Source organism: Neospora caninum, chromosome Ib, assembly GCF_000208865.1.
Source record: "Neospora caninum Liverpool complete genome, chromosome Ib".
Lineage (NCBI taxonomy): Eukaryota > Apicomplexa > Conoidasida > Eucoccidiorida > Sarcocystidae > Neospora > Neospora caninum.
This window is the reverse complement of record NC_018386.1, coordinates 132,332-159,131: the sequence shown is the minus strand read 5'-3', so window position 1 is coordinate 159,131 and position 26,800 is coordinate 132,332. Positions and strand designations below refer to the sequence as shown.

Below are 26,800 nucleotides of genomic sequence, written 5' to 3'. Positions count from 1 at the left end.
CAACTAAAACCTAGTAAACTTTCCTTTTTAGCCCTTGTGCCCCGCAGAGGGTCTGCTAGAAATGTTCACTCACCCCACCTAAGAGAGAAAGGGTCGTAGCCAACTCTGGTCAATTGCAGTGCGTCGCGCCCTTACATTTCTCCGGCCGTGGGAGTGTCGGGTCGAGAGTGTGTGTGTAAGGCGACTGGGGACTCGGCCGTATATGCACATGCGCTGGGAGAAAACATGCATGAGCACTTTTTGTTTTACTTGGAGAGCCCCGTCAAAAGTGAAGCCTTGGAAGTGAAAGTTGAAGCCAGTCAAAAGTCCGGGTCTTGCTCCCCCCCACCGCTCACGCGGGAGGCAACAGCCGAGAGGTGACCTCGGCGGCCGAAGGCTGAGTCCCCTTCTCGTCCCTCCAACGGACGCATTCCGATCTCCGCCTGCTGCCTGTTTTCTCATTCTGTCGCGTGAGGCTTTCCCTGGAGAACCAAGCTGTTCCAGCGCTTTCGCGAGTATCATAACAGCGACGGAGCACCGTTGCGGCACCGCCGTCCGGGCTTCCTGGCACATAGCGGTTCATTTCCCAGATTTGGCGTCATGCGGTGCGATCGCCTTGGAACCGTCGCGAAAAATCTGCATAGCGCAGCGCCGGACCCGATCTCTGGAGTCTCCCAGGGAGTTGCATGACAGTAGCATCGCGGAGTTTCTGGTCTGTAGATGCGTCGCCGTCCAGGCCAACAATGGCGGTCGTCGCTGTCCAGCTTGGCCAATGCGGCAACCAGCTTGGTGGGGCCCTTTTCTCTCGCCTTGCCGAAGAGATCTCGATCGCTCAGAGTGTCCGCGACGAAGCACGGGCCAGGAAACTGGCCGATATATATTTCCGTGATTCTGAGGCGCGCCAGGTCGTGGCCTCTGCTCCGGGTTCGTTTTTTGATTCTTCCGGAATATCCCCGTTCACATCACTCCACAGAAAAAGAGAGGATCCTGCGGCAGTCGCCCACGACGCGTGGAGCCCCCAAGACTCGGGGCGCCTCTCTCCGCAGTGGTCCTCTGCACCAGCAATCGCCCGCTGTATCCTCATCGATAGTGAACCGGGCGTTCTCGACGTGTGTCTCTCCGGAGCGCCTTACTCCACCCACACAAGAGACAGGAAAGCACATTCTAGCCTCTTTTCGTCCAATCGCACTTTCGCTGCCTCGCGAAACCTTCACAAGTCAGCTTTCGGCACGCATTTCCGCTGGCAGTACAGCAAACGGAACGCTGTCTACGGGGCTCGCGCTGCAGGGTGCGGCAACAACTGGGCGGTAGGGTATCTGCGTGAAGGCCCGCGCCGCGAAGAGGCCATTGCGGAAGCCCTTCAGCGTGAACTGGAAAAGGCCGAGAGTCTGTCGTCTGTCCTTCTCATCCACAGTCTTGCTGGTGAGTGGGGTTTGGCAGTTTCGCTGTGAGACAACAGCCTGGAGGTGCTAGGGTGGGCGCGAGCTGACAAGGGAAATAGAAACGAGGAAACCTCGCGGAGCGTCAGACAGATCATTCTTTTCTCGTCGTCTACTGAGCATCGACTGAAAGTGTTCTCGCTAGCACACAGCCCCGGGGGAAGCCGCAAAGACCACGCCGTCCTGCGAAGACTCTGAGTTGTCGCTCTTCACAAGCCGGGCAACCCGGACGAGCCTAGAAAAGACGTTTTCACTGGGGCCAAGTTGTATCGCGACACCACAACTGGGTTGTCAGCTAGGGTGACTGTTTCGTGATTCCGGTGTGCATCCACTTTCGCATCCGTCGGCTTATGCCTGAAAAAGAAGTGTTGCATGAAGGTTCATGACTCGTCACAGACTGGGAAGAGACTCGGGCTCCGCGTCTTACCATGTTCTTCTATCATGCAGGCGGAACCGGGTCGGGACTCGGGGCCTTCATGAACGCTCTTTGCCACGATCTTTTGGGTTCGACTTCGACGGTCAATCTCGCGGTCTGGCCTTTTACGTCGGGCGAGCTCTCTGTCCAGAGCTACAATACGGCACTCTCTCTCGCTCATGCCTACTCTTTCATGTCAGTCTTCATGACGGGTTCGAGAGAAGTAGAATCAACCGTTCGCTTCACTGACAGCTCATCCACACGGCAAATTCCGTTTCCCCTTTTGCCCGGAAACGAAAAACGGCGTTAAACTCGTAGCCATTGTGCCTCTCGGGAGGCTAAAGAAAACAGCATTTGCTCAGCTAACTCTCCACCGTACGCTGCGGTCGTTTTTTCGATAGCACTACACCTTTACCGGCGGGTGAGCCTCCACTGACTGACGCATTTCGCGAACATGTGTACCTCCAAAACGTTGTGGGTTTGACATCATAAAACTGAAGCTCCCCAGCTGTCCGGGCATCTCTTATCTAGGCACCGGAAATCGCGATGTCATCAGCGGCAAGGCCTCCCCGGTCGGTCACGACGTCCTGCTGCTATGCCGCTTTGTACCGACCTGAGGGACCTCTTTAGTAGATGGAGAGGAAGGGCTTAACGGCGTGTAGCAATGGAGAGGAGACCGCCCGGGCAGAGCGTGAGGCGTTTGCTGCATCTGTTGCTTTTTGGTTTCTGTGAGGTGTTCGCTTACAGGGATGGTATGGTACTCACTGAAAACGCGCGTCTGGAGGAGCTCTGCAGAGGCCCAGGTACCACCTGCGGGGGGCCGTCTTTTGATGACCTGAACCGTGCAATTTCCGCAGCAGTTGCGTCTGCCACGCTGCTTCCTCACCATTCGTGGGTTACTCAGGAAGCACCCGGATGCCTTCAAAGGCGGCTGAGGCTCCAACCTAGCCACCGTAGAGGACAATCCATGCGGTGTCGTGGAGCAGAAGCAACGTCTAGCGGACGGCAGACCCCATCATGCAATCTTTCAGTCTCACCTGGGACTCCCAGTAGCTTCGCGACCCACGAGAGCGCACCTCTCCCGTTAGGAGCCAGTCCACTATCTTTTGTCGTGCGAGACCTCTGCAGCCAGCCAGCCTATAAACTTCTAACTGTTTTCCATAACCCGATGCCCGTTTCCACTCCGGCTTCCAATGCCCACAGTTTCGAGAGTCTACGGGGATTCCTCTCGTCTTCTTGCCAGCACGATAGTCCTTTCGGCGGCGACTCATACGCTGCTTTGTTCAAGCAAGTGCTCCGCCAGTTCTCTCGAAGCACCCCCACGATCCCTGCCTCTTCTGGAGCCAGCGACGGACGCATACGAAACGGCGCTGCGGTGGGTTCTGAGCGACTTCCCAATCGTGGCAGCGCTGTGTCGCCGCCAACCAAGCAAGGCAAACTGTATAGGTCGTCCACGGACTGGACTGGGAAGTTGGCCCTGCCGCACACACCTTACTCTGAGGGAGGGCGAAACAAGACTCCCCGTGGACCCCGTTCTAACCCGTCTGGAGACGCAAGGACATACGGGCGCGACGAAGGCGTCACATCTGGAATTCCGAAAACCGACACTGTCCCAAGGACTGGAGAACGACGGAGTGGCTCCAATCGGACAGTAGGGATCTGGGCAATCGTGCGAGGGAGAGACATTGAGACTGCGGAAACAGAAGAGCGGTTCTGGCCCGAAGAACAGCTTGACGCAGCCGTGCGGGTCTGGAAGGAGGACACGGTGCCGATACGGGTAAGGATGGCCAGAACAACCGTTCGCTGGATCCGCGTGACGCTCTCCCGCAAATGACTACAGGCTCCCGTTTGACACGCCGGGAAGGTTCGGCGCTTGCACATAGCGTGCGATGCCCTTCTCAGCGGATGCTGAAACGTGGACCTTTGCGCAAAACTCACTCCGGTCATATCTGGGTCGCCTCGACTGCCGGATGGGGGAGCTAGTTCCTTGCTGAAGCTGGAATGGTTGAGACAAGCTGGCTGTATTGGCAGATGCATCCTTTTGTGGACACGCTTGTACAGTGGTTCAGTAACTAGGCAGTTCCTGCAGAAACCTGCAGTTCTGTCGAGCGCAACTATACGCACGACACCCTAGCTGACGTTATGCTCACACCAGAGTGTCGCTTAGTAGCGACCTCTCTTGGAAATTTGGAAAGCCGAGAAACGGCAACTGGAGCAAGCGGAGCTGGAGGGCTGCAGAATCAGATGAGAAGGTGAAGTGTGCAACTGTTTGTCGTAGTGACCCTTGCATCGGCTAGAGGCAGCGTGGTTAGAAGGAGTTTGGGAGGAAAGAAGACACCACCAACTGGGGTGAGCAAAGAGATGTGCTCGGTTGCTTGAAGGAGCGCATCGGTTGCTTGAATGAGCGCATCATTTGCTTGAATGAGCGCATACAGGAAGAAAAGCTCACCACATCAGGGGTCGGCCGCTCTTCCCTGAGGACGTCACATCACTGTGTATCTTGCGCAGGTTATCCGAGAGAGACTTGGCGGCTACGGTGGCACGAGGCAAAGGAGCGTGAGCCTGGTCTCAAACTGCCAGACGCCTTTAGTAGCGCTGCGTGAGTAAGTGAGGTGGTGTAAAGCTTCGTGGAAAAGTGCTGGTTTCGCAAAGCAGTGTGTCTCTAATTTTTGAGACTCCCACAAGGATTATGGAAATGTGTTATACCAACACAAACACTCCGGCCGCTCATTCTAGAAGTGCGACGAGTCACAGATATACGCCTGGATAACACAGCTTACCATTCATGCATGATCTGCATTTACAACTTGGGATGACAAACAAAGTCCTCTCCTGGCTTGCTCATTTGGCGATTGCCGTTGGCTATTCCATGGACCACCTTACGTAAGAGACAAAGTCGCTACCGATGTTTGTAGCTCGGCAAAGTTCTTTTGCCATCCCTCTCAGCCACCCTGAAGACGTTGGAATGTTCCAAAGCAAATGGCCAGGTGCTCACTTGGATCGAGTTTTTCATTGTGTATCTCCTGTGATGCAGAGGGTTGCGGAAAGCGAAAGCGATGATGGCGTGCAACGCCTACACTCACCATTATGAGAGACACGGACTTCCCCGGTCCGAAATTCAGGCATCGATAGAAAGACTCGAAGAGATTGTTCAGGCGTACGAGATGCTTTGATAGACGAGCTGACCCTACCGAATATAGTAGACACAAATTGTTGTACTCTGCCTGGCCATCTGGATGTAACCAAAACACACTTAAGCCGGGCAATCAGCCCGGGACCATGACGATTCTGTAAGGCATTGCCATTCCTCATGAAATGACCGTGAGCACAGGGTCGTGAACCTTTCTAAAACGAAGTCAGGTCGACAGACTCTGAGGCTCCAAAGGCGAGCAAACTCAGCGTGAGGTCGTGCTAGCTAAAGGGCGATTATCGTTTATTCTTCTACCACCTGCTTGAAGCACGGAATGCCCGGCCAGCGAGGAGACGAATGAACTCCATCAAACTGTTAAAGGACCTCCGATGTTCGAAGAAACCAGAAAAAAAAACAAATTTAGTCCACACCCCGGACCTGTACGCGAGAGTGCAGGTATCTGGCCCATCGCTCCCCACACCATCTTGTCACACCAGGGTGTTATGCCCGCCAACATCCGATGGGACTGATATGCAGAGCAATTGAGATGGAAGGTGTAAAACGACAGGCTTTCCTACAAACGGTCTGTTCACAGTGACAATGTTCCGGGACCGTTTGTAACAGGGTGTCTCAAACTTTCGAGCCGAACGCAGCAGGCACCGAGTGGACCGAAGCAACCCACGCAGGGGCTGCTGGCAATGCTCCCCGTCCTACGCCCGGTGGAAAGCTTCGTCTGGACGACGCTACAGCAGCAGCAAGAGATGCATATTGCATATCCAATTTGGGCTTTAACGACGTGTGCGTCTCATTTAAAGGTGGATGGTCAACTCGCTTTGTGGGCGCTGGTAGCAAAGATTGGCCTTGCGACCGTTGACAAGACAGCAAGGCAGATCTACTGCTGTTCGCTTTGTTGATGAACCCTTCGGTTTTTGAATCTGCGTCACCAACACCAATGCCCTGTTGGTGAACTGGGTTCGCGTAGAATTTCAGCGAAGGACCATTCGGCATATGACTCGCAACTTCCTCAGCAGCCAACTCCCCAATCGGATCCATGCTTCCGTGGGGAAATGTGTCTTGCGCTCCAACTTGATCCCGTTCGATCATCTTCACGGCTCCAGTTCTGTTAGAATCCCCCACTTTCCCTCTGGATCGCGCTTCGCGATCAATAATGTAGCCAACGACAGCCGTAATGTCATCGGGCTTTCCTCCGTACAGCCGCTTTCCCAACTCAAGGAACGCCCCTTCGGCATAGGGAGTCAAATACGCTTTCTCCGAGTCGGAACACCCATTGGCTGCAATCATCGCCATCTGGTACACACAAAGACACGCACAAAAATGGACAGAAACTTCAGCTGGAATCTCAAAACGCGCACGAGCCGTGACCGTCGAGAAAGTCTTGGTGTCGCACTGAAGTGAAGGACGCCACCGTTCTGTGAGGCCAAAGCGAAACACAGGGGTCACTTAACCTCGAGGTCACCTGCGCATTTTGCACGTGGACGCTGCCTGGTGTATGCAACATCTTTTTCCACAGGTTGGCAGGATGAACAGAACACGTAAAGATTAGAGAACAACTGCTGCACAGACACCACCTGAATTGCTTTCCACGTTGTCAAAAAGAATTCGCTCGCTCATGTACCATACCTCCAGGAGCTTTTCCGCGACGACATGTGGGTCAGTCGATGGTGGTTCGCCTGGTTTACTTGCTCCCCAACACAGCTTGTTCACGACGTGCAAGATATCCTCGTCGAAGAGGTTGTCAAACAATCCGTCACTTCCCATAATGATAATATCCCCAGCCTCAACTTCATGCCCAGAGACGTCCGCAGAATCCGCAGTCCGCCGTAGAACTTCCCCGAAGGAGCAGTCCAAATCAGGCATACGCGTTAGTTGAAAAGGGCAGTTAAAAAAGTGTTGCTGCGGTGTGACTCTATGAATTACCTGGTATCCTCCACAGAGAGACAGATCTCCAATTCTGCTTCGCGAGCTGTAACACAATTCGTGGTCCCTGTATTGATCCACCGGAACTGTCCGCGGAGGAATACTCGTTCGTCGCAGAACGAGCGCCTGACTATCTCCAATGTTCACTGTCCACAAGTAGCTCTGGTCGAGTATCGTGAGAACACAGGTTGTGGCACCCCAACTTGAACACGATGCGTGTGCCCGAGAAAGGATGTGGAGAGGATATTCCTGAGGACTGAACTCTTTCACGTCCCACTCTGTCCACAGGTTCTCTGATTCTGCATCGTACACAGAGGAGCACTGCTGGCGAGCGCGACACTCTATGGAACACTCCGTGAGGAGCTCAACGGGGAGGCGGGAAGGATCGAAGCCTTCGGCCTCAACCGAGCTGACACCATCGGCAATACCGAGGACCTGGAAAAGGGACACGACACAGTCGATTTTTCCATCTGTCAAAATGTGTCATAAGACGGGGTAAAGCGGATCCCGTCCCACGAAACACGCCGACAAAGCACCGCGTGGTGACAGCCTCTGCCTTCTAAGGAGATCCGACAGGGGAGCACCCTTCCAGTTATGTGGCTTCATTGCGGAGGACGTGTCGCCGAAGTGCACACTAAAACAGGCTAGAACGCTTCACGAGAAGCACGTGTCTGAAAAGCAATGAAAACACGATGACAATCACAGGTGTAGCCCGGGAAAGTCATGCCCAGACTGAAAAACTGTTTCGTGTGCGTTGCGGGCAGGCAAAGGCCAACCAGTGCTCAATAGCGGAGTTATTCTGGAGAACCTCTCGGTGTGTATTTCCTGTTTCGGGTCAACTTGGCTCTAAGGGGCGGAGGTCAACTGCGCATGGACTAAGGGACATTCTGTACCCACGAAAATACGTCACTTGCTGCCCAGGTCTAAGCTGCGCTGTTCTGCTGCTCCCAGGTGAGCCTTGAGGTTGCGGAAACGGCGAGACGCTTACTTGGCGATCGATGAGGAAGGCGTCTGCATTGGTGGTCTTTAATGGACCACCCTTGAGAGGGTGCTGCCTGGATTTGCCGCAGGCGTAGAAGTACAAGCGAGGGAGCGCTTTAGAATCCGCATTTTGGTAAAATTCTGTCTCTCTCGCCAGCGGGCAGCCGCAGCAGCACGGAGACGCTGGTTCCCGCTGCATTCTGACTTAATTCACGAGCTGCAGTTTTAGCAAGGGTAGCTCTCGAAAACGTTCCGTCGTTTCAGCCTCAATATCGAAGAAGCTGGCATTTCGAATCGACGTTGGACCACATTTCAGGCACCCGGGGCCCGCACGCTGAACAGCGGCAAAGCGTGAGCCTTCGCCCACCGACGTGTTCCCGTCTGCAGGTTGACTTTCTTTCGAGTAAACAGTTCCGTCCCAGCCTTCTCAAGGTTCCTCGCTCAGTTGAAATGGCTCACACAAAGCGCAAGGGAAACTGCATGGCCAACTGCATTCTTCTCTGCACTGCCGCATCGACCGAACCGACTGTCTGTCACCTGCAGTCACTCGGGAAGAAGCGACTCTACGGGACCTTTCCACCGCCCAAAATGGCGAGTGCGTCACGTGCCGAAGAGAATTTGGACACGCTTTGAGCTTGAAGTTTCTGAATTTTTTTTCAGCAAAGAAGGCGGCTGATTGGGCAGCGGAGCGACGCGGATGTTCAAGCGAAACTAACCATCGCGCGCACGAAGTCGGAGATCCGCTCCCCGGCCGCTGTCAATCGCAGTTGCATGGCACCGGAGCAGGAGAAAAAAACTGGCTGGGGTGACACTTTAGGTCTCCCTCACAAGCGAATGGGCCCTCCTATTTTTTCGCTTTCAAGGCGCTTTTTCTCAAGAGGAAGAATGGGGGATTCCGTAGACCACTCAGTTTTTGACCGGGGCCTTCAAGACATTGCTCCGACTCCCGCCACATGCTGCGAGAGAGCTAGTCCACACGGCTAGCAGACCACCCGGAGATTCAGTGAACAGGAATCCGACCTGCTCTGTGGCAAAAAGCACGTGGTGGACAAAGAACGAGACACTTGTGGCAACTTCTGATGTCCCGAAAAGTGGACCCACAAAGTTCCAGGTCCGGAGGCTTTCCGTGGAACTTTCCCGTCCAGCTTCACAAACAAAGAAGAATGTACCCAGATTAGCTCCCCAGAGCCCCGGTCTGACGTGCTGTCTCAAGAAACCAGCACCAATTCTATTTCCCACGCTTATAGGCAGGGATTGCGTAGATGACACGTCTGTAGCACACTGCCTTGAATCGAGCGAGGAAACCTCTTTTTCGCCGTTATGAACCCGTCGTAAACCCTGAACTGCGAGAGTGTGAAAGTGCTTGCTCGGGTCACTGGCATGCACGGCGACTCGCGAGCGCAGATGCATGTCTTGATCTTTGCGACTCCGTAAGAAGCACATGCTGTCGCAAAAAATACCCTTGCCCCAACAGGATCAAAACCTCGTAAGCAGGCAAGCGAAGCACGCAGAAGCCGTGCATCCTGGATACTTTTTCTTCGGCGGACAGGAAGTTTCCCAAGAAGTTAGTCCGGAGGGCCAACCAAGTAGCCTCGCCGAGAAGCCGGAACATGCATCACCGATGCAGGACTACGATGACTTCTGCCTACGTCTCTTCTCCGATTCTAGTGTCTGTGGAACACCAACTCGCGCTACGGTGCACTCCGCAGCAGCCGTGTTCCAGTAGCCTCTGGCCGGCAGTGCATTTCACAGCTTGCCCAGTCGTGTTCTAACGACCGCCCTCTCCCCTGGCTACCAGAGGTGTAGACTGGCAAGCGTTCTATAGGCTCAGATAATACGCCGACAAATGGTACACACTGCCAGTAGGCAGATACCGGGGAGCGGATGCGTACGAGTCGCTCTTTTGTCCAGGAAGTGTGTAACCGAAAAAATAACATGTGTAGGACAAATCCATTTCCGAGTATGGCTTGGTGTTCAGGTCCCTGATTGTCCCGTCCAGGCAAGGGGTTTCCACGAAACACGAGCAGCGTCCATAGCTAGATAAATCCAGAGATGACAAGGGAAGCTCCATTTGGATCAAGAAGCCCGTTGGGCCCATGCGACAGAGAATCAGCAGTTTTTAAAGACAGTATGTTAGTCATAACCGAGACTTTTGACAATGCACAGCTGAATGGATCATCGAAGCTTAGTACGTTTTCGGGTACAGCGATGCTGCTGCTGCTGCAGTGAAAGGCGCAAAACATCACTCCTCGTCCTCGTCGTCCTCGGGGACTACGAGTGCCTCCGTCAATCTCGAAAGCTGTACAGACAACCACACAACGTGGTCCACAGTCAGCAAAAAAAAAACACTACACATGCATTTCAGATTTCACTCGCTCAATGTACGCCGGGTACCGCTTCAGATGCGCGTACGCAACACCGGGCAGCTAGACCGCCGCACTATGAAGCCCTAAGGCGAGTTTAGAGGCTGCGCACCCGGGAGAACATTCAGCCGAACGGGAACCTTGTCAGAGATCCTCAGATGAACAAACCAGTGGGAAACGGTTCCTGGAAAAGCCCAGCTTGGTGTAGCGAGAAGCAAACCGGGTAAGAGTGTCCGTACAGCTCTATGAGTGTCCCGTGCCCCTGTGGATAATGCACGACGCGGATGGGGGACTGAGGCTCTGAATCTTACACGCAACGGCTGCTCCGGCATATGTCGGTACGAAACCGAATCCAGACACCGTCTTCTTCCTCGATACTTATATACCGTAGATACACACGGGGACCTCATGTGGCTGATAGATGTATCTTCGCGTACACGCGCCCGTTTACACAAACTTCGTCGTATTCATGCAACCTACACTTAGAGAGAGGAATCAGAAAAAAGAGCAACAGGCGGAGGCGCCTCACCTTGTCAAGTAGGTTTTCGATACTCTCCGGAGTGGCGAAGGCTTTGACCTCTTCACCTGCACGATCGCCGGCGGTTGCGAGGGAGCGACACAAAGGAAGGAGAGAACCCAAAACCCCACAAACCAATGGATACACGGGAAGCAAAAACATGCAGAGCAATCAAATAGACCTTGGATGTACACTGAACGTCGAGCAAAAGAGAGCACGTTTATATCCAGAATGTACGCGTGTTTGTATAAGGAGAGACACCTGTGCGATGCCATACCCATTCCTGGGGCCAGGCAGTCAGGCGCTGCAAATCCCGTTCCGCGTATCTAGATCGGCTGCTCCCTCTTCAGGCACGCATCTGTGCGCGCACGCGCGGATAGAGCTTGGTTGAGCAAGCACCCATACGTTTAGTCATGCAAAGCCGTCGCTGTTCTTCCGTCTCCACACCGCATGCAGGCAAACCTGTATTTACGTTGTCACTCATGTGTGGCCTTGAGTCCGATTGAGATCGTGTCGCGGAGATCTCTTCCTCTGTGTCCTTTCAGTGTGGCTGTTCGCTCAGCGCAGGAGTAGTATATTTGTATACGGAAGACCCGCTCGTGTATATCACTTTGGCGATCGATTGGTTTCGTCGTCATACACACTGAGAAACCTGGTCTACCTTCCGTGGACGTTTGGTGGCGGTTGCGCAGTACCTTCCTCTTTCGGCGGGCCAGAGGTGAGCTGTCTAAGAGCGGCGCGCAAGAGTTCCTGAATCCTTTTCGCCTTCTTAGCCACTTCTTCAGCCACCCGAACCGTGAAGAAATACTTCCACATTTCCTGTTCGTCGAGTTCTTCCGCGTCCGTGGCCGCGTCGCCCGTCTCTTGTGTCACTGCCGCCAAGTCCCTCGTCTTCTTCAGACGCGCCCGCTCCTCCGACATCTGACCCTGCGCGAGGCAGGCACCAGGCTTCAGAGGCGCCGTACGACCCACAAAAACCTTTTCTAACTGCGCGAACGCATGGATTCCCTCCACGTGTCTCTAAGCTATCGACTTGTCGAAGCACTCGCGGGCACGCCGTCTGCGGCAGAGCGGTTCCGTCGGCACTCGTTGACGTATATCTACACTCGTTTCCCCAAACACTTACCCCGCTCAGTGTACGAGTGAAACCGAGTGCAGCCGCAGATGCATGCGTGTGCCTAGATGCAGGCGCATGCAGAGATGTGCAGGTATGCCGTGGAAAGACCTGAGCGCTCTGTAGCAGCATGCAAGGCGCATGGCCAGATGCCGCCTCGAACGGGTCCGTCTCGGCTCCTACCTCGCCTTCTTGTCTGAGCTGCAATTCCTTTCTGTTGACCTTTTGGTGAAGCTGCGACTGCAGAATCATGTGCTGTCTCGCTCGCTCCTTCGCCAGTGCAGCCTCGAGGCGCTCTGCGTCATCCTGGTACTTTTTGAAGATGTCATCGGCAGCCTCTGGGTCGTCTGCCTTTGCGCAGTTGATCATGCGCCGCAGCTGTTTCAGCTGTCGAGCGCGTTGTTCCTCCTTCCGCTTCTTCATTTCCGCTTCGTGCGCCTCTCTCTGCAGCTGTTCTTCTCGCTCCTGTTGCGCCTTCAACTTTTCCCGCAACGCCGCGATGTTCGCCTCCATTTGCTTCTTCAGCTCGGCTTCTTTCTCCTTTAAGATCTTGTCCAGGTCCAGAACCTTCATGCCGGCAATTTCTTTCATCCGCGCTCTTTCCAGCTCGATGCGCGTCTGAGCCTGCCCAGCAAAAACGAAAGAAACCGCCGCGAACAAAAAAGCATGACCTCACCCGAGACGCGCACGCGCTCAAACGTGGGAGAGCTCGCCGCGCGCATGTGCGCCGCAATCGGAACCGTGCTCCAGGTTATGTTTTTAGAGGCTGACACTTCCCGGCTAGACGCCCCTTGTTTTTGAAACACACTTCCCTTCTCGGCGCTGGGCACAAAAAACGGGTCTTCCCTCTGTTGCTTGCTATGGCAACTCAAGTTCTCACTTTCTTCGCGTCCCACCCCGACCCCCGATCTGCGGAGATCCGTTCCACGCGCGTCAGAAAGACCTCAAGGCGTCCGAGATTCCGTGTTGGCCACGCGCGCCTCTCGGACTTTTTCCAGCCGCCGTGAATCGGTTTTCGCCTTTCCGTCTCGCTTCGTTTCGTGAGCCGGCGGCCCCCCCCCGAGAGTCTCGCTTGGCTGCTTCGCTGCTGTCGCTCCACGGCACACGCGCTGACCTGCTTAGCCTGCTGGGTCAAGCCCACAGCTGTCTCCTCGCCTAGGGCGACGAACTCGCTGAGGACCTTGACGATGTTTTTTAGGTGTTCTTGTTGAAGGGCGAAGACGCGCTCTGCTTGCACTGGTTCAATGGCAAGGCGCTCGATCTGCAAGGCCGAGTCGACTTTGAGCTTGAAAGTCGCGTCCAGTTCGCGCAGCTTCTCTTCCTTCATCCGCTTCAGGTCCTCGATTTCTTCCAAAAGGTGCGGGGAGCTCGCGTCGGACGCCGAGGCCATCTTCTCCGCAGCGGCGATTTGGCTAGAAAGGCAGAGGACAGGAGGCGACACACGGGCCAGAGCACAGCATGCAGACGAAGGGAGTGACGCGCCAAGACCATCCAATTCAAAATGCTTGGCCGAGCCGGCTTAGTTGCCGTTCCTCCTCAGTTACGCTCTCTGCGCCCCTCCCGTGAATCGAACTCCGCCAACGCAGCGCCTTCCGACGTAGGGAAAAGGAATTCTCTCTAGAGCGCTCGAGAGACCGCAAACCGGGCTGCGGCCGATGCAGAAGGCGAAAACCAGACAGGGTGGGACCGCGCAGGACCAGGGAAACTGAAGAGCGCGCGCCTCCAACCTCCCCGATTTGGGACAGGTGCGGCGGGTGCGCCGCCTACCGGTCGAGCTTCGCCTCCGTCGCACTGCGTTCGTCTGCATGTTTGCTGCGCATCTCCGCGGCCACCGCCGTGAGTCGCGAAGATTTCTCTGAGAGTTGTTGCAACACCGTGGCGTTGACGGCCTCGCTGAGTTGCGCGGCCATGAATTTGTGCAGCCTTTGGAAGAGAGAGACAAGTCAAGGAGGAGCGCAGGCGAACAGAGGAAAGACGATAGGAAAAAAGTGCGCAGACGCGAACGAAGAGCGTCTCGAGTTGAAGCGCGCTCTCGGTGGCCGATAGCGAGGGGCAACCGCAGAGAGAGAGAGGAGAGAGAAGAGAACCCAACGAGGAACCGCTGGGGAGCGAGAGCAGTGACTTGTACCGAGCGAGGAGAGACGGTACGAGGGCAGGAGGACAACAGTCTAGGTCAGTCGAAGACCGGTTGAAAGCGGCTGTGAACGAACAGGTGCGGAGAGGCTCCGACTCTCGAGAGCGGGGCATATCGCCGAAGCACGCCTCTGCATGCAGCGACTCGGGCACGCACGAATCGCAAGGAGGCGCGCGTCTCGCGGCCACGTATCTTCACAGAGGTCGACGCGTTCTGGAGTCGTCACGAGCTCTTTACAGGAATGCCTCTACGTGTTCATAGGGATCTGCGGAGTGCAGGAAGCGTACTGCTCTATCGTGTCGCTGGTCGGATGCGACCTCGCTTCGTCGAGGAGGCACTCGAAGGTCGCTTCGCTTCTCTGTCTCTCGGCCACGGTCTTTTTTCTCCGGCGATCTTCTTGAACCCGCGCTTCTTCTGCCTGCGCCTTCTCGGCGAGCTTCTGTTTCCGTCTGTTGAACAGTTCTCGCCGCCGCGCCAGTTTCTCCTGGAAGGCCCGCTCTTGCGCCTCTCTCTCGCTCTCAAACTCCCTCTGAACCCTGTCAATTCTCTCGTCGAAGTCGCGCCGGACGGCCTCTATCTCCTCATCAGAAGTCGCTGTCGCCTTCTTGAGTCGCCGCTCGACTTCCAGCCGGCTCCGCTCCATCTCCTCCGTTCGTCCAATGCGCGACCGCTCCTCGGCCAGCTCAGCCTCGAGCCGTCGCGCGTCGGATTCGAACTCCTCTTGCAGCTGCTTCATCTCTCTGGAAACCGCACCCCAACGGGGAGGAGAAACGCGGGAAGGCTACACCACATTCCCACCCAGAGACACTGTGGCACAAACGTGCATGCACAGAGTCCTACGTATTTCCGCGTGTATCGGAAGCGACATGGCCTTCCATGCTTACGACAACACAGTGCGCCCTGCGGCTCTTGGACGAACTCGGCGCAGACACGCGCGGGGCGTTCCAGCAACCGAGGATGCATCTGGAGGTATGTGTACATAAATGTGTGTACATATACGCAGATATACATGCATAATGTGCGTAAAGTTACGCAGATCTGTAGATACAGATGTGCAGACACAGTTGAGTCCATAGACCCCTGCTTTTTAGACGGAGTATTACCTTTCGAATTCTTCTTCTACTTCGCGTGTCGCCCTGTCATATAGGGCGTCGATCTGCACACTTTCACTTGTTGACAGCTTGGCATCGCAAATCACGTCGACAATGTCGTCTAGGAAGAAGAGGGAATTGCGGACTTCTTGGCGCTTTTCACGGATTTTGAGCAGGAGGGCATTCACAATTTTGTCAGTGTCCTCGGAGCCCCAAGCAGTCGGCGACGGAGCAGTCGAGGCGGCGCTGTTCTCGGCGCGGCTTCGCTGCTTCAATTTCTTCTCGTAGTCTGCCTGAAGGAAGCCAGTGACGCAGAAGAAGAAAAGGAGACAGGGGACGAGGAAGTCAATCACGAAAGAAAAGCGCATGCAACCAGGAAAAGAACGTGGAGAGGCAGAGTTCTGCGCGCCGCGAGAGACTCCCAATGCCTGTTCCCGTCCAGAGCCGCCCCAAGACGATGCCGAGATGGGAAACGAAGAAGGCGACTCGCAGGGAGCCACGCAGCAGACGGGGCTCACCTGGCAAGCAGGAAACGACAAGGAGATGAACGACAGTGGACGAAAGTGAGGAGGGATCACGCCCCTCCCTCACGGGAGGTATAGCCACGCCCTCGAACGTATCCAGCGAGACACGGGAGACGGCAATACTGCCACAGTCGTTTTCTACACAGACGACAAACCCTCGAACGCGCGAAAAGTGTGTTTTCCGCCTCCTTAGAGCCAGAGAAACCTTTCGAAAGGCGCGTGGTTGTCGGAAGCCCGAAACGAACCCGAATCTCCTGGCGGTCTTCGTCCGCGATTTGAAGCAGCCGCTTGGCCTCCTTGGCCCAGCCGCCTAACGGAGGCAGATGGGAGTTTTTTCCTCGCGGTTTTCCTGCATTCCGCGCGGCGACCAGCTGCTTCTTGGCGAACTCTAAAATGTTCTTTTGCAGCCTGAAAACAAAAAGCGCCTTTTCCGAGACAAGCGTTCCCCAGGCGCCTTCAGCCCGAACCTAGAGAAAAAATACATCATTTCTTCTCGTTTATATACCCCTACACAGAGAGAGATACAGAAACCCGCTACCCTGAGAGTATAGTGCCGCACATCGGCCTCTCTCCAGGTGCGTATCCATATGCGAGGACACTGCTGAAAACGCGCAGGCTCGAACTCCTTCCTCCCGAGTGGACGCAGCAGCGGGTTCGCTCGCTCTTGGCGAAGCACTGTCCAGAAGGAGCGCGCTCAACACACTCTGGCTGCGGACTCGATACGCGGGTGTCTATTGAAAGGGAGTCAGTCCTTTGCAAGCATCAACAGACGCCGCTTTCCACTTGCAGCCAGTGCATCTCTTAGCGCGACCAGGTATGTGGTAGGCGCTAGACGTCTAGGCGGGGAGACCAAGAACGCGCATATCGTGGAAATGCGCAGAAAGCTGCAAAGATGCCCCGACGACGTGGCGCAAAAGGCGAGAACGGTTTCTCACTGGCTGAGACGCTTGGCTTCTGCTGCGATGGTCGCAGAATCTTCGAAAGCCTCATCCTCCATGAGCCTCCCAGAACCGTCGGAGGCCTGCAAACCAAGTGGAGAGGCACAACCGTCCGAGACGCGAACGAAAACGCCAGAGCTAGACTACGCTGGAACACGAGCCTTGCCGGAAAGATCTTCAGCTGCCTTTACGCATACGCGTGCATACGACTCTACCCATGTATAGGGCTACCCACGTATGACTCTATCCATGTATACGACTCTATCCATGTATAGGGCTACCCATAAATAGGGCTGTCCATGTTCAGCAGCACACATATCGATGCAGCTGGGTGTGCGAATTTTTCTGCTCTTAAATGTGGATATGGTCGTGTGTCTCCACGAGTCAACAGAGCCTCACACGTGCACGTGTATATGTAGCATATACGTGTATACCGTCCTGAGTGCTTAGCCTTCACGTTTTGCATCTGCTGAGTGGTTTGCAGAAGTGTCTCCACGAGGCTGTCTTCGCCCTGGTCTCCTTGGCTGCAAGGTGTATCTGTGCAGGCGCCTGCCTTTTCAAGAACGCATGCAAGGTGGAGAGTGCCGGAGACGTCGAGCGCGAAGAAGACGAGAGGGACGAAACGGTGAGGAGCGCAGGCGGATGTACAGAGGTCCCGAGCCCCACAGAGGATGGGTCGACACACGCAAGTCTAGAGACGCCTGACAACACGCGCTCGTTCTCTCTCTTTGGTGTATCCGAAGAAAAGCTCTTGTTCGCTTCCACGCACTTTGATGAGGTACCGTTCGGTGACTTCAACTTCCAGATCGGCGATACACCTGAGAGCTTCGTTGCGGTTATCGCGAATCTCAGCGAGTCGCGCCTCGATCGCCTGGATTTGTTTCTCCTTCTCTTCTTCCTTGAGGTCGAAACGCTGCCGGTCTGCCTCCTCAAGTCGCAGTCGGTGTGCCTTCGCCTTCTGCACTGCCTCGCTAGCTTCGCCCGCCGACCCTCCCGCCGCGAGCGGGAAGTCGTCGGCCTCCTCAAAGACGGCGCGGTAGGCTTTCTGGTGTTGCCTCAGCTGCGTGGCGAACACGGCGTCGACTCTCTCTGCAGTCGCCCGCGCCCCGTAGGGCAGCAGCGCGTCTTCTTCTTGGCTGAAGAGCTCCGCATATAAGCCGGTTTCCTGCACTGTGTACTGCCGCGTGACGCTCTTCAGGTCTGTGGCCTTGGCCTGGATGGCTTCTTTTCGCCTCTTCAAAATCGCGTCTCGCGTGTCGCGCTGCGCAGAAAGCCACGCGCGTCGCTCGTTGTCTTGGCCGCGACGCAGGTCTTCCAGCGCTCCCGAAGCATCTTCTATAGAGTCAGCCTGGAGCGGAAAGCAGCGAGAGGGCGTCCACACTCACAGGAAATGAGAACGGATGTGCAAGGCGCCCGCGACTTCTCAGCGCGCGGAGGTCGGCCGAGCAGCGGCTTCGCGCCTGCTCGCGCGCTCACCAGATGCGCTGTTGGGACGACTTCCCCTCCGACAATCCTGCAAAAGAAAAACGCAGAAACGCGGCGCAGGGCAAAGCCCAGAACTGCTGGCCAGCGAGAGACCCCACGCGACAAACATCTGAGACTTCACACGCCTCCAATGCTCACACGTCTTCTACGAAGCCACGCATATATATATATATATATATATATATATATAAATATATATATGTACGTATACATACATCTACATACATCTACATATATATATATATATATGTAGTTATATGCGGAGCGAGATGCATGCACTAGAGCTGCATGTGCCGCTCTATCTCGGCAGGTGTGCCTAGAGATATGGCGACGTCTTTGTGGAACGGTTCATCGAAAGGTGAGGAAACAGACACTTCGAGTTCTCACCTGTCATGGAGGCGGCCGATGTTTTGGGCGACGAGCAGAAACCTCGCTCGACGTCCTTCAAGGTCTTTTTGGACTCTCTCCTCCTGCTGCTCAAATATTTTGTCTGCGAGCTCTCTCGCGTTCGCGGCCTTCGCCTTGACCAAAGCGATTTCCGCTGCATGCAGGGCTTCAAGAGCCGCGTTTCTGAGTGGACAAAGGCGAGAGAGGAGTGGCAAGCCAGGACGTCGCTGCATGCCGCCGACGAGAGACGAAATAGTTTAAAAAGCCACAACGTGGGCAGCGGCGTTCTGGCGTCTCCATCTCGGATGAGGTTTCGGCGTTCGGCGAGCGTCTTCAGCCTTCTAAAACACCTCCAGTGTCGAGGCTTCACATTCCGCTTTGCGCTGGCGGGCCGCGACACGGTTGAGGTGTATCTGCGTTCAGGATGGGTCGACGGACGTGTTTTTCTCTCGCGTTTCGAGTGCGCCTAATGTCTCCATCGCTCGCTTTTCGTCTGGTGCTTTCGTTTGCTTCCTGCGACTGGCGTTTCGTTTAGCGAGGATCTGCTTACCGCTTTTCCTGCTGGCTGTCGATCGCGTCCAGTGTAGCCACAAGTAGACTGTCTTTGTCCCTCTTGAGTTCCTCCGTTCCTGCTTTGACGCGCGCCTCGAACCGCTGCAAGGCCTTCTTCTTCTTTTCCTCGAAGTCCGAGGGCGCCCAATCTTCTCTCCTTCGCGACCGCTCCAGTTCGTACAGCTCCTCCCTCAGACCTTCTCGCAGCTTGGAAATGCGAGAGGTTTCCAGGCGCTGACGGAGAAACACGACAAAGAGCAGACGAGGGCGAAGCCACACGCCAATAAACGTTTCCCCCCGCATATCTATATCCATATCTACATCTACACACCTATACATCTATATATCTATATCTATATATATATAGATATATGTGCAGTATGTGAATAGTTTGTTGGACAAAGATGTGGATGTTAACAGCTGCACATTTACGTAGACAGGGTCCGTTTCGAGGCGGAAGGGAGTGCACAGGACGGCGGCTAGTGCGGAGTCGAGACGGGCGGAGTGGGAGGCGGAGGGCTGGATTGCAGGCGCGAAGACGGTTGGAAACCGCTTCGAGACTTTACCTCGTAGAACTGCGCGATTCTCTGCGTCTCGGTCGCCTTGAAGAACTGAAGGAACTGGGAGAGGAGCAACTTCTCAATATTCTGTCGTTCTTCAGTCTGGTGCATTTTCGCCGACTCCCGCTTGTCCAACGCAGCTGAGTAGGCTTGTTGATGCGCCGACAGCGTTCGACTAAGTTCGTCGAAATGCCGGTTACAGAGAGTCTCTGGAGAAGCCCGCAAGCAGAAATGACAGGCAAAGGCGCGAGCGGCGCGTCCACTCCGTCTGCGCGACGACGCAAACTCGCACGAAGACTTGCTGAGCCTAAATAAAGGTCGCTGCAGGAGAGGCTCTGCACAGATGCACATGTCTACAGACGTGACTCGAGACCGGTCGATTCATGCAGAAATGCACAGGTTACTGCGGCAGGACGGCGACCGCGCAGCTGCTGCGTTCGCGGTGTTTTCTGCTCGGCCTCCTGGCGAGCCGCACTGGTTCGTGGATGCCTCTCTGCGAGCCTCCGTCACGTTTCGCGTTCCTCGCAGCTTCTTCTTTTGCGGGTTCGCAGATCTCGGAAGCGACGTACGAATTGCATCCTGTAGGGCAGCCACGGGGTCGGCCGAGGTGCGTGCACTTCCGCCGCCAGCTCCAGGGACCAGCCTTGTTTTCTTTTCGCGCTTCTTCTCTCCGCCGCCGTTTCCTGCCTCTTCTGGCGCTCCCTCGTCTTCACCCGGGCGCTCCGCCCCCGCGAGCACGCGCTCTGCGGAGTCTCGTCCGTCGCCGCCTTCGCGTTCCCGGACGCACGAGACGCGCTGCGTTCCCCGCGGTTCGTCCGGCGCAGTCAGCTGCTGCACTGCACTTGCGAGAAGATCTTCGACAGCGTCCAGGAGACGGGTGACGAGTTCGCGCTCACACCTGTCGGAAACGCGTGCACGGCCGACGGCGTCGGCGAACGGCCTGTGGGCGAGCTGGTCTTCGAGACCCATGCCGCGCTCTTGGTGTTGCAGAACCTTCTCCAGAGCTCCTTCCAGGCTGCCCGCCGAGCTCTGGACGAAGCTCGAAAGCGCAGACGAGGCGAACGGGGTCGCGTCCTGGTCGTCAAGGCCCTCACGCAAGACGTCCAAATACTGCGCCAAAACGGGCAGCGCCTGGCTCTCGCCACGGGTCATGCACACCACAGTGGACACCTCTTCCGCCAGAGTCAAGAGCACTGCCTTCTTTCCACCTTTCTCCAGAGAAGACGAAACTGCAGGGAGACTGAACCGCTCAAGACGAGGCGACGCGGCGGAAGACTCGTCCAGAGACCCAGCACCGAAGAAGGCGTGAGGCGCTCGTAACTCGTCCACCAGTCTCTCGCAGGCCTTCGTCATCGCCAAGATCGTCTTCTGAAGCGCGCTGCTCTCCTGCGCGAACGCCGAAACAGAAACGCAGACTCGCGTCTCCATCTTCGCCGCGTACACAAATATATGCACACACGTATAGCTGTATCTCTATACATACGCACATATTTAGCTTATTTACAGGTGGGATGGCGTACAGGTCATACGCGTTGGAAGCCAAAGAGTGCAGAGATCTCTGTGCGCGCCGCCCCATCCATGCACTGTGGTTGGTTGAGAGGCTGAGACCACAAGGGTCAAGCATCGTGGTTCCTCCCTCATCCGTTTGCATGCTGCGCTAAACGAGGGACACCGAGCCGGAACCACTACGCCAAGTAGCAAAACGTATACATGCATATTTCTTCTCTTCCGTGTACACGCATGTACGTATGTATGTACGTAGGTATGTATGTACGTAGGTATGTATGTACGTATGTATGTATGTATGTACGTATGTATGTATGTACGTATGCATGTATGTATGTATGTATGTATGTATGCCGGTAGGCACAAATGCGAGGAATTCGGGTTTTCCTGTCTGTGTGTGGTGCATCGTGCAGGGTTTGGAGGGGCGTTTCCGTACGTCGAGTTTCCAGTCGACTTTCCGGATGATTGGCGCGACGAAGTTTTGGAGGCCGTCGAGTGTCTTCAGCTGCTCGACGCCGAGCTGGGCCGCGTCCCACTTCCTCTGTCGGAAGTACTTTCCGAGAGTGACGTGTGCGCGGGCGAGTTGGGTGTAGGCTGCCTCGAACCTCCGCAGATCGACGGGGTTCGTGGGAGCGTTTGACGCTTCGCCTGGTGCCTGGTAGGCGGCCAAGAAACCTTCCAGTTCCTCCGGAGAGAGGCGCGTGACCCTCGCGAGAGCGTCGACGTCCTTTCCAGACTCGATGACGTGACTGAGTAAATTTTCGATTTCCGTTCGCGTCTGGTGCGCGACCGCATGCACGCCGAACGCGTGGGCGGGGCTGCGGGCTCGACGGTTCTCGGAGACCCCGGTCGCTTGCTCCTTCTGGAACCGCTGCTTCCGCAGCCAAGACACGATGAGCACGAACGCCCACAGAATTCCCAGAGCGCCGAGAAAGAGCAGTTCTACAGTCGCCAACTCGGGCTCGAGGAGAACGTCGGCGCGCATCTGGACTCCCGCCGCAGCCAGGGAGGAGAACTCGGTGGGGAGGGGAAACCTGCGCCGGGCAGCGGGCGAGAGAGAGAGGGCTGCCAAGAAGCCACGTGTGGGGGGGAAAGACGTGAGCGCCCCAGAGCGTGTGAGAAAGACGTGAGCGCCCCAGAGCGTGTGAGAACGGCGCAGAGAGGGAAACATCCAGCACGAGGGCACCGGGGCGCAATCTCGGGACAGACAGTGCAACAGCGGCGACGAGAAAGCCATCACGCCAGCAAGGAGAGCACTGGGGAGGAGAGCAACAAAACGCCGCGTCTGGGAGCTGGGTCAGGACTTTCGTGCTGCAAAGGCCACGCGCAAGGGAGGACCCAAGAGGTCCAGTCTCCCGCCTACCCACTGGAGGGAGAAGGAACCGTCAACGCGTTCTGTCCTACAGTCGAGCGTTGAACTTCTGAAACCGGAACAGACGCAGCATCGCCTCTAAGGCGCGTGCATGCCCACGTAGCTTCTCCTTACCTTGCATCTTCGTCGCAGGAGACACCCTCGTCGAGGACGCGAAAGATCGCTTGGTGGGCGTCGCTCACGTTTGTCGCAAACACATACTGTCCGGGAACGGTGAAGGAAAATGCAAAATACTGGCAAGCGCGAAACAGCGAAACACAGAAACTCGAATGGGAATTTGTGAGTGGGCGAAAGTCGAGTAAGCACAAAAGAACAGACGAATATGGAGACACATCAAAACACAAGAGTAGATATGCATGCATCAGATGCGTATAGAGTCACAGATGAACGCTATATAAACACGTGTCTAGCCACGTCAGCGCCACATACCTAATAATACGCATTTAGCATATATCCGGATATATATACACCCATGCACGTGAACACCCTATACCCATATACACATGTATATGTATGCAGGTAAACAGTCATTATTCCTATTGATGCACACGTATTTCCATGAAGTGAAGGATGGAACGCAGTGCAGGATTTTTGGGCATTGGTCTGGGTCGGAACCAAGCCACGCGAAACATCTCCCCGTGAACTTTGGTGCCGAAAGGTGCGCGGCAACATGCGGGTCGTCCTGTGTGTTAACACAGACACTTTTGCGCCTCCTGGGACCGCCATGTCGTCGATTCCTGAAGGGGAGCCTGCCTTTCCCCACGCCTTCATCGTTGCCGCGTCGTCCAAACAGGTGCCTTCGCGAGTAACGCGACAACGAACCGATCGCGAACCTGCGCTGTCGAACGCTTTCGCTCCTTACCGTTACAGGCGGCTTTGCGTCGGTTCCCTCGTACGCGAGGTCGCCTTGCACATTCAGATACGGACTCGCGTCGAAGCCGGCCGCTGTGTTGAGAAGCGAATTGCGGAGATAGACGGGAAACGCCCCAGCAATCATCCAAATGATGGTGTCTCCTTTTTGGAGACACTGTGTGGGGTTGCGAATCACGGCCATTTCGTTGCTGCTGTCCTGACCATACAGCTCAGTTTCCAGCTCCGACGACGCTGGCAGCGTCTCCGCCGCGCAGGCGTTTCTCCGGCGGTCCACAAGGGGAGACGCGCCGGGAGCGGGGGCAGGACACCGCGCTTTGGGTCCAGCGGCGTCGTTTGGAGCCGCGGCGTCTGCATGCGCCACGCCGGCTCGCGAGTCCGACGTTCCCTCCGACGCAGAGCCCTGCGGATCTGTCGCCAAAAGCTTCTGGAAACCTACGAAAACGTGGTGTTCACAGTGCGAGGACGCTAAAGCATCATCCCAAGATCTGGAACAGATAGGAAGCAAAACAGATGTGCGGACGACTACGCGAGCACCTATACCTTTGTATAGCCGTCCAGAGGGGTGGTGGTGTACTGCAGTCAGAAGGAACTTGGTTGTCTCTGGATGTGTAGCTATAGGGATATGCGTATTTGCGCGCCGCTGTCGGTGCCCACGTAGGCGCGCCTTTAGGACTTATCTGGGCGCATATGGATAGGCGTGCGCCGGGCGTGGCAGGCGTTTCTCGTGCGTTTTCTGGACTGGTTCGTGCCTTCCCCTTGCGACTGCGTGGCTGGGCAACTCCCATCGCGGCCGAGCTTCCCGGCCTCGTGGCACCGTCGACTCGTGAGGCGCTGTTCTCACGCAGGCCTTGAACACAAAGAGTGGACGGAGGCCTGCCTTGCTTTCGTACCTGCCGGAACTCCGACAGTCCCGAACACGCCTGTCGAATTGAGCAGGTAAAACGACGTGCGACAGACGTGCGGCTGCCCATCCAGCGTCTCCATGTCGCTGCCGCATGCAACTGACCCCTTCAACAGGCTGTTGTCAATCAGCGACTGCACGGATTTCTTTTGCGTCGCTTCTGAGGCAGGGAGCTTGCACGCAAAGGCGTCCCCTTCGAGCACCAACGTCGCCACTCGACTCCTGACGCAAACGCACAACGCCAGAGAGACGCAGGTGGAAAAAGGGATAGAAATGTACGTACATGTACAAAAAGAGACTCCTACATACTTTTCGGTTCGTGCAAAAAGGATAGGCATACGAAAATGCATAGAGGCCCATCTGCACACGAGCATCTACAGATGCACAGGTGATTGTGGCGGAGCAAATAGGAAGGTTCGGTCACCTACACAGTGAACGCCTGTTGGGGGCAGACGGCTGGCGCGTCTGTGTCCCTCGAGAAAAGGCACAAAGACGAGACGAAAACTGCATGCACATAGTTACATATAGAGAGTTCGGTAGAGAGGCACTTTCGATACAGATTTTTGTGAACATGGAGGAAGAGTGACGAGACAGGGATTCTGTCGAATTCCACGCCACCGAGGCGATCAAGTATCTTAGCTGCATCCAAAGCTCGCGCAACGTTCTCATCTCGACGGCCTGTGCCCATCTCGGTCGGCCCTCCACCTTTCCATTCGAGCCCAGACCGTGGTGCCAAGCCTTCCCGTGTGTTTTTTCTCTCGGTGTCCGCTGTGGGCTTTCCCCTCGCGCTTCGTCCCTCGTGTTGTGTCTCCCCGGTGTGTGCTAGGTTTTCCGCCTTCCGAGGCTCACCTGCATGCCCGGTCGCACGGTTTCTGTCCCGCGTCCCGCACAGAGAGGCACTGACACATGCCCACGTGGGCCAAGAAGATGCCGCCCACGTCGCCGCACTGAGTCTCGCAGATCGTCTCGGGCGCGACACACGCGCCGTCCGCAGCTCGCAGGAGGCGACTCCCGGCGTCTCTGGCGAGTCGCGGGTTCTTCGCGCTGGAGGCGCTTTCGCATCTGGGCTGCGCGACAGGTTGGCAGTCCAGCGCCGAGTCCGCGCTCTCGTCGCCCGGCGCGAGTCGCGTGGAGCTGTAAAACTCGTAAAAGTTCCGACACACGCAGGTGCCGTCTTCCTTCTGGAAGGTGCGGCCGACGCCGACGCACTCGCACGTCTGCTGACCCTCCAGCGAGGTGGACGTACCCCCGCAGGTCGAGCACGCGGTCGCGCCAAGCGCGTCGGAGAAGGTTCCCGCGGGGCAGGGCAGGCAGCCCGTCTGTGCGTCTTCGGCGCCTTCCTCTGCGTTGAAGCGTCCCGCGGGACAGGGGACTGGGGCGAGAGCCCCCGCGGGGCAGAACGCCCCGCGGGGACAGATGTAGCCGTGCACCCGGTCCGTCGGCTCGGGCGTCGCAGCCCCGCCCGTGCAGACGAACCCCGCGGCACACGGCTGGCACTCGACCGAGCCTGCCCCGGAAGAAAAGGTTCCCTAGGAGACACAGGGCGCGAGGACGCGGCAGAACGACAGCGGGGGCGAAGCGTGATGCACAGCGGAGAGTGTGGGCAAGAGGCCGAAACGAGCAAAGGAGAGAAGCGCGCAGGATGCAGCCATGGACAAGGCAAGAGAGAGCGCAGAGCGCAGGGGGAGGCACGGACCTGCGAGACAGTCGAGACTGCACGGAACGAAGATGTTGAGTGGAGCGGAAAAGTGTGGCCAAGAACGCGACCGGGTGAACGCGACACGACGCCACAACCCAACCACCACCCCGGTCGGAAAGATTCGTGGGAGACACGAAGCCGAGTGGCGTTCGGGCCCCATGAGAGACCGACGTGAAAGGTGACTCGCCCGTGCTCAAGCACACACACGCACACACACGCACGCACACGCACGCACACACACGCACGCACACGCACGCACACAAGCCACGGCGCAGCTGCGATTTTACAGAGCTTCCAGATACGGGTGCGTCGATCAAGAGAGCGCACCTACGCGTCTTTTTACCGTTCACATCTGCGTGCCTATTTACGACAGCGCGTATGGCCCATTGGTGCACTCCCGCGTTTCCCCCTCCCCCCACGCCCTCTGGGATCGGTCGTTTTGGCCGCAGTTTGAGCGCCTTACCGCGGGACAAGCTTCGCAGCAGCCGTCGACTGTGGGGATTGCCGCGCACGCCTGAGGGCCCCGAGAGCGCGTCCCCGCCGGACAGGCCTGAGGCTGCGCAGCGCCTCGGGGGCAGAGAGACCCATCGGGGCACTCGAGGGGAAGAGCAGTCTCCGGAGGACAGTAGAAACCTAGGGGACAGACGACCGGCGCGCTGGTGGCCCCGGGACAGTAGAAACCGGGAGTGCAGGCCAAGGGCGCGGGCGAATTCGAAGTGCAGAATTTTCCTGCGGGGCACGGCTCGTACGGGTGGTCCGCGCCCGGACAGTAATAACCTGCAAACACACACCAAACGCCAGTCCGCTAAAAAAAACACTGCAGTGAACAGGCGACTCGGCGACGCGTGCAACACCGACACCGATCCGTACGTCTGCACAGGTGTATATACAGGCGTGCCCGT

At 56.4% G+C, this 26,800-nt stretch overlaps 3 protein-coding genes across 3 annotated transcripts in view; 1 reads left to right on the top strand and 2 right to left on the bottom strand.

The window, feature by feature from the left end:
• Window positions 1–665: 665 nt before the first annotated feature.
• On the top strand, window positions 666–3,667 carry NCLIV_002570 (putative tubulin delta chain; the record flags this gene model as incomplete). The annotated part of the gene is made up of 3 exons (XM_003879755.1): window positions 666–1,401; window positions 1,866–2,028; window positions 2,581–3,667. 3 exons carry the CDS (start codon window positions 666–668, stop codon window positions 3,665–3,667), a joined length of 1,986 nt encoding a protein of 661 aa, XP_003879804.1.
• A 1,926-nt stretch (window positions 3,668–5,593) lies between these two features.
• On the bottom strand, window positions 5,594–8,081 carry NCLIV_002560 (putative T-cell activation protein phosphatase 2C; the record flags this gene model as incomplete). Its single annotated transcript, XM_003879754.1, has 3 exons — window positions 5,594–6,271; window positions 6,605–7,336; window positions 7,890–8,081. The coding sequence occupies 3 exons, from the start codon at window positions 8,079–8,081 to the stop codon at window positions 5,594–5,596; spliced, it is 1,602 nt and encodes a 533-aa protein (XP_003879803.1).
• Window positions 8,082–10,124: 2,043 nt separating this feature from the next.
• NCLIV_002550 (hypothetical protein) overlaps window positions 10,125–26,800 on the bottom strand; it is a gene marked incomplete at both ends in the record, with an annotated part of 44,716 nt that continues 28,040 nt past the window's right edge. Inside the window, 22 exons of the mRNA XM_003879753.1 lie at window positions 10,125–10,181; window positions 10,775–10,830; window positions 11,458–11,689; window positions 12,060–12,500; window positions 12,991–13,288; window positions 13,644–13,799; window positions 14,298–14,750; window positions 15,114–15,394; window positions 15,871–16,033; window positions 16,561–16,646; window positions 17,333–17,911; window positions 18,040–18,076; window positions 18,436–18,618; window positions 18,986–19,221; window positions 19,554–19,756; window positions 20,117–20,933; window positions 21,490–22,087; window positions 22,540–22,658; window positions 23,288–23,730; window positions 24,189–24,421; window positions 25,049–25,728; window positions 26,362–26,675. Of these exons, the coding sequence (XP_003879802.1) occupies window positions 10,125–10,181; window positions 10,775–10,830; window positions 11,458–11,689; window positions 12,060–12,500; window positions 12,991–13,288; window positions 13,644–13,799; window positions 14,298–14,750; window positions 15,114–15,394; window positions 15,871–16,033; window positions 16,561–16,646; window positions 17,333–17,911; window positions 18,040–18,076; window positions 18,436–18,618; window positions 18,986–19,221; window positions 19,554–19,756; window positions 20,117–20,933; window positions 21,490–22,087; window positions 22,540–22,658; window positions 23,288–23,730; window positions 24,189–24,421; window positions 25,049–25,728; window positions 26,362–26,675 (6,665 nt within the window). The remainder of the gene's footprint in view (window positions 10,182–10,774; window positions 10,831–11,457; window positions 11,690–12,059; window positions 12,501–12,990; window positions 13,289–13,643; window positions 13,800–14,297; window positions 14,751–15,113; window positions 15,395–15,870; window positions 16,034–16,560; window positions 16,647–17,332; window positions 17,912–18,039; window positions 18,077–18,435; window positions 18,619–18,985; window positions 19,222–19,553; window positions 19,757–20,116; window positions 20,934–21,489; window positions 22,088–22,539; window positions 22,659–23,287; window positions 23,731–24,188; window positions 24,422–25,048; window positions 25,729–26,361; window positions 26,676–26,800) is intronic.